This window comes from Wickerhamiella sorbophila (genome assembly GCF_002251995.1).
Source record: "Wickerhamiella sorbophila strain DS02 chromosome Unknown contig3, whole genome shotgun sequence".
NCBI lineage: Eukaryota > Fungi > Ascomycota > Dipodascomycetes > Dipodascales > Trichomonascaceae > Wickerhamiella > Wickerhamiella sorbophila.
This window is the reverse complement of record NW_020194004.1, coordinates 353,500-367,833: the sequence shown is the minus strand read 5'-3', so window position 1 is coordinate 367,833 and position 14,334 is coordinate 353,500. Positions and strand designations below refer to the sequence as shown.

At 51.8% G+C, this 14,334-nt stretch overlaps 9 protein-coding genes across 9 annotated transcripts; 4 read left to right on the top strand and 5 right to left on the bottom strand.

Moving 5' to 3' along the window:
- Positions 1–66: 66 nt before the first annotated feature.
- B9G98_02060 (tRNA (adenine(58)-N(1))-methyltransferase non-catalytic subunit TRM6) lies at positions 67–1,401 on the top strand (the record flags this gene model as incomplete). Its single annotated transcript, XM_024808617.1, has 1 exon — positions 67–1,401. The coding sequence occupies one exon, from the start codon at positions 67–69 to the stop codon at positions 1,399–1,401; it is 1,335 nt and encodes a 444-aa protein (XP_024664385.1).
- Positions 1,402–1,544: 143 nt separating this feature from the next.
- B9G98_02059 (putative 4-coumarate--CoA ligase 2) lies at positions 1,545–3,161 on the top strand (the record flags this gene model as incomplete). The annotated part of the gene is made up of 1 exon (XM_024808616.1): positions 1,545–3,161. The coding sequence occupies one exon, from the start codon at positions 1,545–1,547 to the stop codon at positions 3,159–3,161; it is 1,617 nt and encodes a 538-aa protein (XP_024664384.1).
- A 35-nt stretch (positions 3,162–3,196) lies between these two features.
- B9G98_02058 (Mitochondrial N(5)-glutamine methyltransferase MTQ1) lies at positions 3,197–4,018 on the bottom strand (the record flags this gene model as incomplete). Its single annotated transcript, XM_024808615.1, has 1 exon — positions 3,197–4,018. One exon carries the CDS (start codon positions 4,016–4,018, stop codon positions 3,197–3,199), a length of 822 nt encoding a protein of 273 aa, XP_024664383.1.
- Positions 4,019–4,355: 337 nt separating this feature from the next.
- Positions 4,356–6,113, top strand: B9G98_02057 (Serine/threonine-protein kinase GRIK2; the record flags this gene model as incomplete). Its single annotated transcript, XM_024808614.1, has 1 exon — positions 4,356–6,113. One exon carries the CDS (start codon positions 4,356–4,358, stop codon positions 6,111–6,113), a length of 1,758 nt encoding a protein of 585 aa, XP_024664382.1.
- A 36-nt stretch (positions 6,114–6,149) lies between these two features.
- Positions 6,150–6,923, bottom strand: B9G98_02056 (Enoyl-CoA delta isomerase 1, peroxisomal; the record flags this gene model as incomplete). Its single annotated transcript, XM_024808613.1, has 1 exon — positions 6,150–6,923. The coding sequence occupies one exon, from the start codon at positions 6,921–6,923 to the stop codon at positions 6,150–6,152; it is 774 nt and encodes a 257-aa protein (XP_024664381.1).
- A 207-nt stretch (positions 6,924–7,130) lies between these two features.
- On the bottom strand, positions 7,131–7,880 carry B9G98_02055 (60S ribosomal protein L7; the record flags this gene model as incomplete). The annotated part of the gene is made up of 1 exon (XM_024808612.1): positions 7,131–7,880. The coding sequence occupies one exon, from the start codon at positions 7,878–7,880 to the stop codon at positions 7,131–7,133; it is 750 nt and encodes a 249-aa protein (XP_024664380.1).
- A 1,314-nt stretch (positions 7,881–9,194) lies between these two features.
- On the top strand, positions 9,195–11,492 carry B9G98_02054 (Transcriptional regulator RFX1; the record flags this gene model as incomplete). Its single annotated transcript, XM_024808611.1, has 1 exon — positions 9,195–11,492. The coding sequence occupies one exon, from the start codon at positions 9,195–9,197 to the stop codon at positions 11,490–11,492; it is 2,298 nt and encodes a 765-aa protein (XP_024664379.1).
- Positions 11,493–11,637: 145 nt separating this feature from the next.
- On the bottom strand, positions 11,638–12,465 carry B9G98_02053 (hypothetical protein; the record flags this gene model as incomplete). Its single annotated transcript, XM_024808610.1, has 1 exon — positions 11,638–12,465. The coding sequence occupies one exon, from the start codon at positions 12,463–12,465 to the stop codon at positions 11,638–11,640; it is 828 nt and encodes a 275-aa protein (XP_024664378.1).
- A 606-nt stretch (positions 12,466–13,071) lies between these two features.
- Positions 13,072–13,998, bottom strand: B9G98_02052 (Target of rapamycin complex subunit LST8; the record flags this gene model as incomplete). Its single annotated transcript, XM_024808609.1, has 1 exon — positions 13,072–13,998. One exon carries the CDS (start codon positions 13,996–13,998, stop codon positions 13,072–13,074), a length of 927 nt encoding a protein of 308 aa, XP_024664377.1.
- Between the last annotated feature and the right edge of the window lie 336 nt (positions 13,999–14,334).

Genomic DNA, 14,334 nt, shown 5'->3' with positions numbered 1-14,334 from the left:
ATTATCTAAGCCAAGAGAATTTCACTCCAGCATATTTAGGGGAAAAGGCCAACTAGAATACCCGAGATGGAGCCGCTAAATATTCAAGCGAATCAGCTGATTCTTTTAAGACTGCCCTCACAAAACATCAAGGTTGTGAAAGTCGAGCCGGGCAGTATCATTTCACTAGGCAAGTTTGGCTCGTTTAGGGCCGACGACATTATCGGCGATCCATTCGGATTTACCTACGAAATTGATTCCGGTATGAAGCTAAGTCTAGTTGATAACACTATTGAGTTTGATGAAGACGACCAGATGGGAGCAGAGCAGGCCATGACGGGTCACAAGATCACTGCGACGGGCATGCAGCAGCTGACGTCTGAAGAGATCGAAGCCCTCAAGAGCCAAGGTGTTTCCGGCGCGGAGATTATTGCCAAAGTCATGGAGGGACATGCTGCCTTCGAGCACAAAACCGAGTACTCCAAAGAAAAGTATCTGAAGCGCAAAAAGCAGAAGTTTCTCCAGCAGTTCACGCCTTATGCGATCGGCAGCACCGAGCTGATTGATATTTATTTGGACAAGGATCCCACACGGATTTACAATCTTAGCCCTGAAACTCTAGCCCTAGCTCTGAATATGGGCAACATCCGTCCTGGCGGCAACTACCTTGTTGTTGACGAAACTCCCGGCGTGCTTGTTGCAGCCATCCTCGAACGCATAGGAGGAGAGGGCACGATTACCCTAGTTCACGAGAACGAGCATCCTAATCTCGACTGTCTCAAGTACCTTGTTCTTAGCGAGGAAGAGCGCGAGCGAATGATCAAGACCATCAATTGGCTCGAGCTGTTTCACCCCGAGGAGTCGGAGCCTGTGCGAACAAAGACGGCAGAAGAACTGGAGGACCTCAAGCCGTCCCATCGCCGACAGTATTACAGAGCGAAACAACGCGAAGAAAATCACAAAGAAATTCTGAAACGAGCCGACACTTGTGGTTTTGATGCTTTGATGGTAATGACCCTCCTGGATCTGCCGACGCTAATCCCGCAGCTGCTGCGGTTTGTGGGCGGATCGCGTCCGATTGTACTGTACTCCGAGTTCAAAGAAGTGCTTGTGGAAACGACGCTGGCTTTGCAGAAAGAGAACCGAGTTTTGGCCCCCACTATCATGGAGACTCGTGTTCGTAAATACCAGACGTTACCTGGCCGTATTCACCCCCTCATGACTTCGCGGGGATACGGCGGCTATTTGCTCAGTGCGTTGAGAGTGCACCCGAACCGAGCAGTCAACGCTGTAGGCAAGATAAGCAACCGGCGAAAAAAGGCGAAAACCACCGCCTCTGCCACACCAACCCCTGAGCCCGCTCAAATTGCACCTGTAGATGGCCAGGAAATCAGTCCAGACACACCGGCAATCGATGCATAATCATCGCACCGCCGCATAGCACCCCGGTTTTTCTCCGCTTCTCCGCATTCTGCGTAGTAATGTAAGCCCTGCATACTGACACTGGTTATATAAATTCTTACCCGCAGAGAATACCCCGCACTTTTATCTTGTACTCTGTCAATATGATCGTATATCGCTCTCCGTTGCCTGATATATATGTCCCCAAGGCCAATTGTGTGGCCCATTACTTTGAGTCCCCACACCTCGCCCAGTTCCCGAACACCGTAGTCATGCTTGACTCTTACACGGGTGAGCAGCTCACTGCTTCTGAGCTTCACACCGCAGCACGTCGCTATATGGCTCTTTTGGCGCGTCGTTACCGTGTTGTTAAAGGCGACGTTGTCAGTATTTTCACTAGCAATTCGATATACTTGCAGCCCGTCCATTTCGGAATCGTGGGTTTAGGGGGTATCATCTGCCCGGCCAACGCCAATTACACGGTCAGTGAGCTCGCCTACCAACTCAAAATGACCTCAACCAAGCTGATTGTATGCACTGTCAAAAACATCTCAATCACCCGCCGGGCGATCGCTGAAGCGGGCACCAAAACCCGCGTTCTGACTTTGGAGCAGGCCATCTCCGATATCAAACGGCTGCTAGCAGACGAAAGCGCGCTTGAGTTCGACCCTGTTCAGCTCAATGATCGCATTCATCCTGCTTATCTGTGCTTTTCTTCAGGAACCACTGGTCTTCCCAAGGCCGTGCAAATCACGCATCGCAATCTAAATGCCCAGATTCGACAGCTGGCTGGAACAGGTGGTAGACTGTTTCAATGTCGCACGCGTACCGTGGCCTTGCTGCCTTTCAGCCACAGTTATGGTCTTGTTTCCTATTTATGGGCCATGCCTTATTTGGCTCAGACTATGGTGGTGTTTGATGGCTTTGATTTCGAGCACCTGCTCAAAAGCATCTGTGAATATGACGTTGGCTATTTCGCTGCGGTGCCCCCTATGGTACTCATGTTGGCAAAATCACCTTTGGTCGACAAGTATCCGGTTGGCAAACACCTCAAAGTCGTTGTTAGCGGAGCAGCACCCCTTGCAGCTTCGACCCTGAAGTTGTGTCGGGAGAGACTGCCTGAGGTTGTGTTTAACCAGACCTATGGTTTGACCGAAGTCTCTCCTTACTCCCATATGGTCGGATACATGTCTCGTCACATGTATAACAATTCAATTGGTTGGCTTATCCCTAATATGAGAGCCCGGCTTGTTGATCCAGAGACGCTGACGGATGTTCCGCCCGGGCAGCCTGGTGAGCTATGGCTGCGCGGTCCAAATGTTATGCTGGGCTATTATAAAAACCCAGAGGCCAACAATGCAGCCTTCCATGAAGGCTGGCTACGCACTGGCGACGTTGCCAGAATCGACGAGACAGGCCAGTATTTCATCGTTGACCGCCTCAAGGAGCTGATCAAGTCAAAGGGCCACCAGGTGGCACCTGCAGAGCTCGAAGGGATTCTACTTACCCACGAGCACGTTATAGAGGCTGCAGTCATTGGGGTTCTTGACGAAACCGAAACAACCGAGAACCCTCGAGCCTTTTTGGTCCTACGTCCAGAAGCCGACGTCGAGCAAATCCTATCTTGGTTCAACTCACTCGTTTCTAAACACAAACGACTCTGGGGCGGTATTGTCATTGTTGACCAGATCCCGAAGTCTGTGAGCGGCAAAATCATTCGTCGAACTTTGCGGGCGCGCAAAAACGATACAGTTTACACCCCAGTCGATGCCAAGCTCTAAACCGAACTTTATAAATTATACAACCTTAGAAGTCTTTATTCGTACAGCGGCAGTTTCACTGTCGTCCAGTCTAATACAGAGTCTGGATGCTTTGCCCACACGGTGCGGGGATTACCTGCACCATCGAGTCTGCCCTGAGCTTCCCAGCCCAGTTTGCGGAATTTGTTGCAGCAGAACTCGATCTGGTGTCCAGACCCGACCTCAAACACAGCATTCTTGGCCTGGGCTTCAATTACCCGGTCAATCAATGCCTCGTACACCGGAAGATCACCAACCAGGGCCAGCCTCGGTTCATACATGCTGACTGAAAAATCAGCGTCGGTAAGGTTGGGGATATATGGCGGATTTGCGACCACCAAGTCTGCTTTCACAGAAAGAGGATTGTACAAGTCGTGCCGGAAAAATGTCGACTGCAAGCCCAGGTGGGTTTTATTGAGCTGGAACACTCGCTCGGAATGAGGGGAAATGTCGCATGCGGTGCCGCGAATTGTCGTGAGCTTTTCCAGTAAAAACGCAATGCACCCCGTACCTGTACATACGTCCACGAACGAAGTATGTGCAGCAAGGGTGGGAGCCAGCTCCATCACCCATTCTTCGGTCTCCCAGCGAGGAATTAGCACTTTACGCCGGCACAGGATTTCCAGAGGCCCGAACGGCTGGGTGCCCAGCAAATACTGTAAGGGTACACCCTGGCCCCTCAGTTTGCAGATTTGCGTAATTTTTCCGGGTGGACCCTGGATCTCAGCTGATATCCATCGCAGCTCCCGGGCGGCTGCATCCGTCGACCGAAGCGCCGGTAGCAGCGAGCGAATGCGCCTATCGCGAACTTTCCAGAGATCCGACGGCTTGATACGCATAGCTCGGCTTATGTGTGCTGATGTGGCCGCCGATCTTTCCAGACTGGGTGGTTTTTTCAGCACGTATAGAAAATTGTCGAACGCTTATGCAGCGCTTATGCAGAAATGCAGCACACAGAACACCCTGGGGGAGCTTACTTTGCGGGACGTCACAAACCCCGCTGCCCTGATTTCTCCAAAGGCTGGTGGAGGGACGGCCACTCCCAACTTGTTCTCAGACCACCACTGAACTTGAGAAAGAGGACGACGTGCAAAACAGCACTGGGTGACAGGCTTGAATAAATCAAGTGCTAGTAGAGGCCGTCCGGGGAGAAAAGAATTATATATATCAGTTTGTATGACCTTACTTTGCCCCTTGGAGCCCACAGTGTCCGAGCCCGTATTGACGCCGCCCGGGCTGCAGAGACCCCCCGTTCACGACCGAGCAGCGTCTGAGATGGCTGTTCCGCGAATTATTGTTGACTATTCAGACTCCACGCTACTGGATACGGCGGCGGACGCAACTGCAAACCTTTCTCTCACCGTTCCACCCCCGCCCGCTCCGCGCCCGGCTCTCAATGCGGACGCCCAGGAGCCAGCGGCGGCGGCAGCAACGCCGGGACAACTGAAGCTGCCAGGGCCTGCTAATTTACGGCCGACGCGGCCCGTTCTCCAGCGGTTTTACTCACTGCCTTCTGCCCCCACGCTGAGTCCTGCGCGGCATCACTTCCGTTTACAAAGCGCTGAACCCCGCATGGTAAAAGAGACGCCAAGCCTGGCGTTCTCAGAGGACTCGCGGGGTCGATTTGTGAACCAGTATCTTGTTCGAAGAGTTGTTGGTCACGGCTCCTATGGCTTGGTTTACGAGGCGGTCGACGTTGAAACCAACACGGCCTTTGCAATCAAGGAGTACTCCAAGACGCGCTTGCTCAAGCTCAATCGCAAAGTGATGATGCAGATGCGGCGCCAGGGCCATTCTGCCGCAGCAATGTGGACTCCTGCAACCGCTGGAGGATTGATTCGTGGAGAAGTCGCCATCATGAAGCGAATTGACCACCCAAATTTAGTAGCGCTCCACGAAGTTATTGACGACCAAAGAAGCGACAAACTGTTCATGGTGATTGAGTGGTGTGATAAAGGCACCATTATGCCCCCAGAGTGCAACTATGACGGAAAGGCAACGCCTCTTGATGAGGAACGCTGTCGGCTGTATTTCAGAGACATGATTTTGGGCGTAGAATACTTGCATGCCCAGGGAATCGCTCACCGCGATATCAAGGCAGACAATGTTTTACTTAGCGACGACGATGTCTTGAAGATTGCCGACTTCGGAGTGTCGGAAATGTTCGACAGAGCCTCGGAAAATGATACTGTCCAGGGCTGTGTAGGATCACCAGCATACATGAGCCCAGAGCTTGCTTTGATCTCTGGGGGTGGTGCTAAGCAACCTGTAGTGCTCCCTAAAAAAATCAGTGGTCGCAAAGCGGACATTTGGGCCATGGGTGTGACGCTATTCTACATGAGCCACGGCAGACTGCCCTTCGAGGCCAATTGCCTCGACGAACTGTACTGCAAGATTCTTAATGAAGAGCCCGAGATTGGCACAGGTTGCAGCCCAGAGCTCAAGGATCTTTTCAAGCGGATTTTGTGCAAAGACGCTAATACCAGAATCAGTTTGAATGAGCTCAGAGAGCATCCATGGGTCACCAGCGGCGGTCACGACGAGCTGCTGCCATATGAAGAAAATGTCGAGGGCAGTACGGACGTTATTACCGAGGAAGACTTGAGTTCTGCTGTAGAGTCACTCCAGCAGCGGTTTTCCCAGCAAAGCTTAGATTGGTACAATTTGGCCAAACGCCTGCAAGCTGGTCATGGCTTCCGCGCCCCGTCGCTGGGCAACCGAACACCAAACATGGAGGCCTCTAGAACGCCCTCATTTTCATCGGGCGGTGGCACTCCTCCGGATTCTGATTTCAAGCCCAGCTTCAAACCAGGACATCGGTCTGGGGAGAGTTTGGGCAAAATGGAGAAACTGACAATGGCATTAGATGAAATCATTCGATCGAACCAATTGGATTGGGAACAAACTTCTGATTTAGGTAACAACGATCTCTAATTTATGTATGTTTAAACACGTTACGTTACGACTTTTTCAAAGCTTGGCGCGATACTCATTGACGATTTTCTCGTAAAACTCCTCCTCACGGGCCGTGCTAGCAGAAAGCTTTTCGGTATCTTCGTTATAGTTCAGAGTGTCGTTGAGAACCTCGCGGAAAAGCTCTTTACGGATAGCACCGTACGAGACCTTGCCAGCGAACTTGGAGACCTTGTTGACGATTTCCTCGACTTCTGGCAACGCACCCAAGGCGGTAATCAGCCCGTCGCTCAGAGCCTCTTTACCAGTGAAGCGGTGAGCAGTCAGAGCGATCTTGTGGGCGAGTTGGGTGCCATAACGAACACGGAAGATAGACATCATCGGAGGCAGCAAAGGTGCGCCAAACTCGAGCTCGTTCATGCACAGGTAGCCCTTCTCGCCATTCATGACAATATAGTCGTGACAAGCAGAAATCATAAAGCCGGCAGCAAAGGCGTGGCCATTGACCCAAGCAACGGTTGGCCAAGGGAACTCGAGCATAACCCTCATCATAGGGTAATAAGCGTCATTGAAGAAGCCAGGGGTGGCGACAGCACGCTCAAAGTCAAGGCCATTGGAGTAGAACTTCGGTGTGGACGAGGTGGTGACCAGGGGCTTGGGCTCGCACTCGGTCTGAATCCATGTGATGGCCTGGATGAACGCTGGAGCGAACTCCGGAGAGAAACGGTTGTCGGGAGGCGAGGTGAACATTAAAAGATGGTACGCATCCTTCTCTTCGTACCTGAGCAAGTTCTCGTCAGAACCAATGGGGAAGTTCTGCGTGGCGGGCATTGTGTGGATATGCAGTTACGAGGTGAAAAGTTAAATGTGGGGATATATTCGCTTACCGAGATGCCGCGGCAGGCATGCGGGCCGGCGAAGGTCCGGGGTTGAGGCAGGGTGATGGATCTATCTTACTAAGAGGAGGAAGCCATAAGGGAATACGAGAAATGATTACTTTTTTGCATTGCAAATATATATATCAATGCCTACCAACATTTAATTCTGAGCCTTGATGAGAGCATTGATGTTCTCCTCGCGATTGCCAAGAGCACCACCCTCGATGAAGTGCTTGAACTTGCGGCGAACACCCCAGCCGCCGGTAGGGTTGGAGAGCTTGAAGGGCCACAAGAAGTTGTTAACCTGCTTGAAGTTAGGGCCGACGGTGTAGATCTCGTGGATAAGATCCTCGACGCAGATGATGCCGTACTTGCCGAGAGACTCCTCGATGATGGCGTTGTCGGAAAGGGCAATGCGCTGCTTGTTGACCTTACCGTAACCACGCTTGTAGACGAGCTGGCGGACCGAGGCGAGGTTGGGGTAACCGTAGGTCACGTAGGGCTCGACAATACGGAGGAGCTCAGAGGTGGCCTTGTTGAGGCGAACAAAGACACCAGAGTTGATCTGAGTGAGACGCAAGAGCTGGAGGACCTTGCGGGGCTTGGGAGCGATCTTGTTGATACCCTTGATGCGGATAACGAAGACGAGCTTCTCCTGAGCAGGGACGTAGACCTTGCCCTCAGCACGAGCAGCACGCTTGAGGCGGATCTGCTCACGCTCGGTGTCGCGGTACTCCTTAATGTACTTCTCGGCACGAGCGAAAATGGTGGCCCGTTTCTCCTTGGAAGCGGCCTTGCGGTTCTCGGCCTTAACCTTATTCTTCTCCTGGAGAGCAGCGGCGTTCTTGCGCTTCTTCAGCAGCGTCTCAGGGGGGAAGACGTCCTGGTGCGAAGGAACCTTGGCGGGCATGTTTAGGGATGTGAAATGTTTAACGACCTGATCTTGGGATTATACCACAGTGCGTGCGCAGAGTGGGTTTGCGTGACTGGCCCAGACCTGAGCCCTAACGCAGGGTGGGTGGCTTTGTCCAACTACCCACCCCCGTACCCTGAAACGCCGCCCTTTCCCAGAATCTGGCGGGCCCATCCTATTATTCTCTCATTATGTAACAGGGCGGGCGAGCGGCCGCCGCTCGCCAACTGCACGCGCGTCGCTAATCCCCCTAGTTACGGCTGGCTCGCCAAAACAACGTTTTTGTCTACATCAATCGACCTGGGAAATAAGGTTCTTCCAATCGCTTGCTAGGCCGCACAGGTGGTTGAGTCGCGATAAATTACACTATCTTCTATAGCAATCGCAATCGCCCGCAGAACGTCTGGAGCGAGGTATTTTGCGGGCAATGCTAATTTTGATACAGCCCAAGATGACCACTTCAATGACTGCCAATCATCGAGCTGATGTTCTGCCGATCCCCCCCAATGGGGCCACCTCTCGAGTCAACCCCTCCGTAGCTCACCCAATCCCATCTTAAACATCAAGAATATTATTATCCAATTCAATACCGTTCTCAATACTAATCAGCATAATTTCCTGGCGGCAGCAAGGGCCCTAGCTGCAGCTGGGGCCTGCAGATCTAGGGAAGCTACCCCAAGACGCCTGCCTCCCCAACAACCAGCGTGCCGTCCCCTCGATTGTTTCCGTCTATAAACAATCATTACTTTTCAAATCTTTTCTGTGCGGCTGTTTTATTAATAGAGCTCGTCTCCTCGTCGAATCCCCCGGATCTCACACCACGCAGCATTTTCCCCGTACCCCTTCACACGTAATTTTTTCCTCCACCCTTCGACCTTCATTCAGTGTTACGGAAAAGGACAAGCTAAAAAGAGCTGAACTAACCGCCTTCTTGCCCTCTACAAGCATCTGGTCTGCCACGTGAGCATCAAGGAATCGTGCTGGAGATATTTAGCACACCCCAAGTTTTTTTATTTTCGACTTTGAAGGTGTTCACGATCATCTCTTGACATTTCTTTCGTTTTTTTTCTCGAGGGAAGAACTTGTTATTTTTTTTCGCTAAAACACCGTTAATACCGTGGGAAATAATTGTTCCCACTCCGAATCGAGTCTCTGTACGCTCCCGATTTGCTTTTTCCCTCCCTTTGAGTACCTATAGTGGTCGCTAATTGCTGGCTTGTCGACGCATCCTCGATACCCGATTCCCTTCGAGTCCTCTGGAGATTTCTACATAAATACTCTGTTCCTGCCTTTTTGAATAAACTTTGAATCATGGATACAGGGTCACCGAAGCAACCACATCCGTTGCAGTACAAAATTTCTGATCAACAGCAGTTGGGCGCAGCGTCGGGTTCTTATGTCGACTACCCACCTCCTCAATTCGATGTTTACGACAACCAGGCGTCCGGCGCTGCTCCTCCCGCATCGTCCGCCCAGCAAATGCAGCATATCCCTGGTGGCCCGGGTCCTAACCAGGTACCTGGCGCCCCGCCAGGGCGCCCTCCCATGCCCCATCACGCAGCTGGCCCTCATCCAATGTCTGCCCAAGCTGTTCCTCACAAGCCTTCGTCAGGTGATAATGGTCTTATAATCCGTGAAGACGGCGTGGCTATTAGTTCTAATGGTATGCCTTTAGATACCTCTACATTGTATGGAACCCTTCCGTCTGGTGCGGCTCATGGTCACCACCCCAGCATGGACCCTCCACCAGTAATGATGATGTCCGGATCGCCAGCACCACCGAATTCTGCAACAATGGGCGTATCGAATTCCTCTGCTGCCGCCGCCGCCGCCGCCGCTGTGGCCATCCAACGCCGTAACACCAAACGCAAAATTTTACACGTTGCATCGGTCCCTCCCCCGGGATCTAGAGTCTCGCCTACGCCTAATGATACAAATGATGACGAGCCTGACACAGAACTGCGCCGTGCAGCTGTTCATTCGCTACGATACCCACTAGAACGTTGTGCTCAGCACGTTCGCGAAGACGAAGAGGGTCCAGTAGCTGAAAAATCCCGGCAGGTCTTCGGTATGACCTGGCTTTTACGAGCCTGCGAAAAAAAAAAGGACGGCAACGTTCCAAGAAACCGAGTTTATGCTCGCTATGTCACGTTATGTGCGGAGCTCAATCTCAAGCCCTTGAATCCGGCTGGTTTCGGCAAGCTGGTCCGTATTGTGTTCCCCGAAATCAAAACTCGAAGGCTGGGTGTTCGTGGTCATTCCAAATATCACTATTGTGGTGTCTGTTTGGTGGGCAACGATGCAAATGCCACCGGATCCACCCCAAACACTTCGATGGTCACCCGCACTCCTTCGCCAGAAACCACTCCGGGAACTCAACGGGCCCCATCAACCACGCCCATGTCTGCTCAGTATGGAGACTATTCTAGACAGCTCTTCGACTATCCAGCATCCACCAGCAGTCCTGGCGCTGGTCCGCCTGGTGCGGTACCACCGTCGACTGCTCCGGCAGATGTAAACGGAGGTCATCCGCCCGGCTCGGACCCTAACAGTATGAACGCTTATGTTCATGCTGCTGCAGCTGCGGCAGTTAGCGGCGGAACTGGAAATGCCAACAGCGGTGTTGGCCCCAATCAGGAGCATAACCTGTTTGCTCCTACAAAATTCAAACCCAATGGAAGCTCTCTCGAAGAGTTTACTGTCCCCCGAATCGGAGACTATTTATCGTCAGAAGTTGACCCCGATGCAGCCACTACTCTGCAAGCCCTTTACACTTCCCACTGTCGATCGCTACTTGATCAACTCCGCTATATGCATATCAAAAAGTTTTTTTCCGTTATTAATGGGTTCATTCGTGGTCTTACTGCTCCTGTGCAGCGTTTACTTAAACAAACAGACGTAATTCGATGGATGGCCGACACAGATCGGCGATTGTACAGCGAGATGATCCTGCTGCTGGCTCCTTTGGTCATGCAGTCACTTCCTCAGGAAGTGAGCCAAGGACTACATGCTCTTGCTGCATCTTTGCCTACCCAGCTTGAAAACCAAGGCAGTCAAGTCTGTGAAGAGTTTGTTGCTGCCAAGAAAGATGCAGCAGCAATATTTGTAGACCTGGTCGATCGTCTTCTTCGTGCTAACGATGCTGCTCAAAATGCTTCTCGTATTCTCCTCAACCCTGTTGAAGTCATGAAAATGAAACAGGACTGGTCTGCCTATGTCACTCCCGTGGCAGCTCGTGAGGCACCGTGTGCTCAAGCGGCGGTCGTCCAGATTCTTGTTCAGGAAATCCCCACCCTTCTGATCGAATACAAGACTGAGGACGCATCCCGAATGACCATCAATGAAACTCTCGACCCTTGGGCCCAATACCTCGGTGGTCTGCCCAAGCGGGTGATGCATCGTCTGCCTCTTGCCCTGTTCAAAACCGTCTGCTCCGCCGTAGCTACCGCCGCCCTTCGTGATCTTAACCGTGGTGGCTGTTCGTCCTTCGGCGCGTGGTGGGTTATTCGGTGCTGGGTAGACGAGTATATGGCATGGCAGTTGGAGCTCGATAGCTTTTTGCAGCCTGAAAAGGTCCAGAATGGTGAGCCGGGTACAGAAGTCAACTAAAAAAAAAGTTTAAAAATTCACGTCCACCACTACTACCCCCCTTCAAACACTATAGCACATAGCGGTGAACGTACCGCAGTTAAGTAAAATTTGCATTTCAAATGATTTTGAAGAAAAGGAATAATTAAATTACGACTAGGGATTTTTACAAAAGTGCAAAGGCAACGGCACCGATGATACCGGCGACGCCAACGGAGGCGCCAGCAGCGGCGTTGGCACTGGAAGCTTTGCTAGAAGAGGCCGAGGCAGACCCAGAAGGCGATGAAGACTCGGAGGCGGTGGGGAGAACAGTCTTGGTCTGCTTCTGAGTGGCGGTGCTTGCCTCCTCCTTGGAAGATGCGGCCTTGGAGCTGGAAACCTTGGCGGAACCGGAGCTAGCCACGGAGGTGCTGTTAACGACAGGAGTAGAAGCAGCAGCCGAAGAGGAAATGTTCATGGATGTAGAGATATTAGCGGTGGGGATGGCCGAGGACAAGACAACGGAAGAAGAGTTGGCGCTGGCGACAGCCGAGGAGGAAAGGTTGGCAGTCGGGAGAACCGAAGAGGCCAAAGTGCTGTTGGCAGCAGCCGAGGTGGTGGAGGCGGCGGCGGAAGAGGAGTTGCTAGCACCACCCTCGATCATGATCCAACCAGAGTAGTTGACCTCGTCGGTGTTGTCGTTGTTTATGATCTCGAAAGCGTACTTGCCATCGGTCAACGAGGTGGGAATGACCCAGTTGACATTGACAATACCGTTAGAGTTGGCAGTGTTTTTGTAGTCCTTGGTGATCACAGCAGCAACATGAACGTTGGTAGACTCGCCCTGGACAAGCTCCAAAGTGACGGTAGAGCCGCTAGCGTTGGCCCAAGCAATGTGGACGGTCTGGCCTGCGGTCCATGTTTCACCACCCAGAGGGGTTGTGAAAGCGTTGGCATTTGCGTAGGCAGCAGCAAAAAGAGCAGAAAGAGTAGCGAAAGAAACTGCGAACTTCATGTCGGATGTATAAAGAGAATGGTAGTTCTTGTTAAGAAACTTGTCTCCCAGCCCCCTTACCCATGAGTATTTATATACCCGCCGCCCCTGCACCTCTTAGCAAAATCTGCACAGGTACCCTGTGTAATTTACCAATTTGGGAACAAAGTATACACGCGACGCGGATCGGTGAAAATCACGATCGTTAAGCAGCACAGGGCTGTAAGGTACCGTGCACGAGTATGAAAAAATATCTCGGAACAATTCTGTTGTTTTCCCCAAGGGTCGGTTAAATTTTCGTGGTACTTTGTATCGACTCGGCCCAAGCCGCCGCGCCACGCTTCCTGCATGTTATATGCAGGCAAGGGCTCATCGAAACCTTGGTAGCTACTAAAAATAGTTCGCTTGTTACAGAACTATCGAGAACGTTTGCCAACCGGGTTGCTGTTAGAACAGGGGGTTTGCATGCAATAGTTCGGGCAAATGCCTACCTGGAACCTGTTTTATTCTACCCCCAAGCTACCCCTCCAGCCCCCCAATTGGGGAAAGCCGCTGACTCTCGCTTAACGGAATGTCTGGTTAGATTCCAATTGAGAACGGGTTAGGGCCACATGAAACAGAGGAAATTTAAATGTCATTAAGAGCTACTGAAATAACACCCTTGTGGTGGCCGCGGTATTGCCTAGCAATCTGACCGCTTGAAAGCTCCCATAGTCGTACATAGTGATCACTGCATGCAGTCACAAGGTATGCACTATCCGCCGTGAAAGCGCAGTCCCAAACCCACCGTTGATGACCGCGAAGCACGGTTTCCATTTTGAAATCGTTCTCAGTGGACCATATCCTTGACGTGTGGTCTGCTGAACAGGTTGCCAGGTGCTTCACATCCGGACTCAACAACACCTTGGTGATATACTTTGAGTGCGACCTGAACCTCGTGATTGGATGCAGAGATGTAATATCTCGGGAATTGAGCATTTTCCAGACATAGCAATTGCCGTTATTGTTGCCTGCAACTAGCATTGTGCCATTGGATGCCACACTCACGCTGCGGACCGGAACGTCTTCTTCAGGGATAAGGTGGTGGGTACAGATGTTCTCTCCCAGGTCCCAGATGCGCACATTGCCCTCCTGGTCGCACGAAATAACCTCTCCCTGGTTTGGGTGAATCACCACGTCGTTTACCGGCGTTTTGTGTCGATAGTTGCGCTGAACAGTGGCCGCTCTCATATCCCAGACCTTGACAGTGCCGTCCTCGCTCGCCGTGACCATCCATTTGCTCTCTGCCTGCACAGCAAGTGCGGTAACATTGTTTGTGTGTCCCTCAAACGTAACCGTAGGATTAGGATTATTGCTTTTGATGTCGTAGAGTCGTACTGTTCGTGCGCCTGCGCACGCCAGGTACTTTTTGTCGGGCGTGATGACCATCCGGTTAACTTGGCCATCTTGGTGCTGTATAGTTCTTGAGCACACTCCGCTCAGAGCCTCCCAGAACTTGACCGTCTGGTCGTAGCCTGAAGAGGCCAAAATCACCGACATATCATTGTCGGCCATGATGATTACGTTAGGTGGCTAGCCGCTCAGCGTATATATATGGTGCGAAGATAGAGAACGACAGTGTGTAGGAGGTTCAATCGCAGGCTAGATACGTTTGTTTATGGCTGCTATCGACACTAGGTAGCCATTGAAACCCCAATAGCTTGGCAGGTACGTGGATCCATAAACCCCCGTCAAACCGGCCAATATTTTCACTGCACCGTCAAACTCGTCTAGTCGAATTCAAATAGGTATTCCAAAAAACGCTTTTAGCCAAAGTCTCTTCTAGTCCTGTTTTCTCGACTGATCTAGACACCTTTCGAACATTCGGCCGTGGACCTAACCCTATCTCAC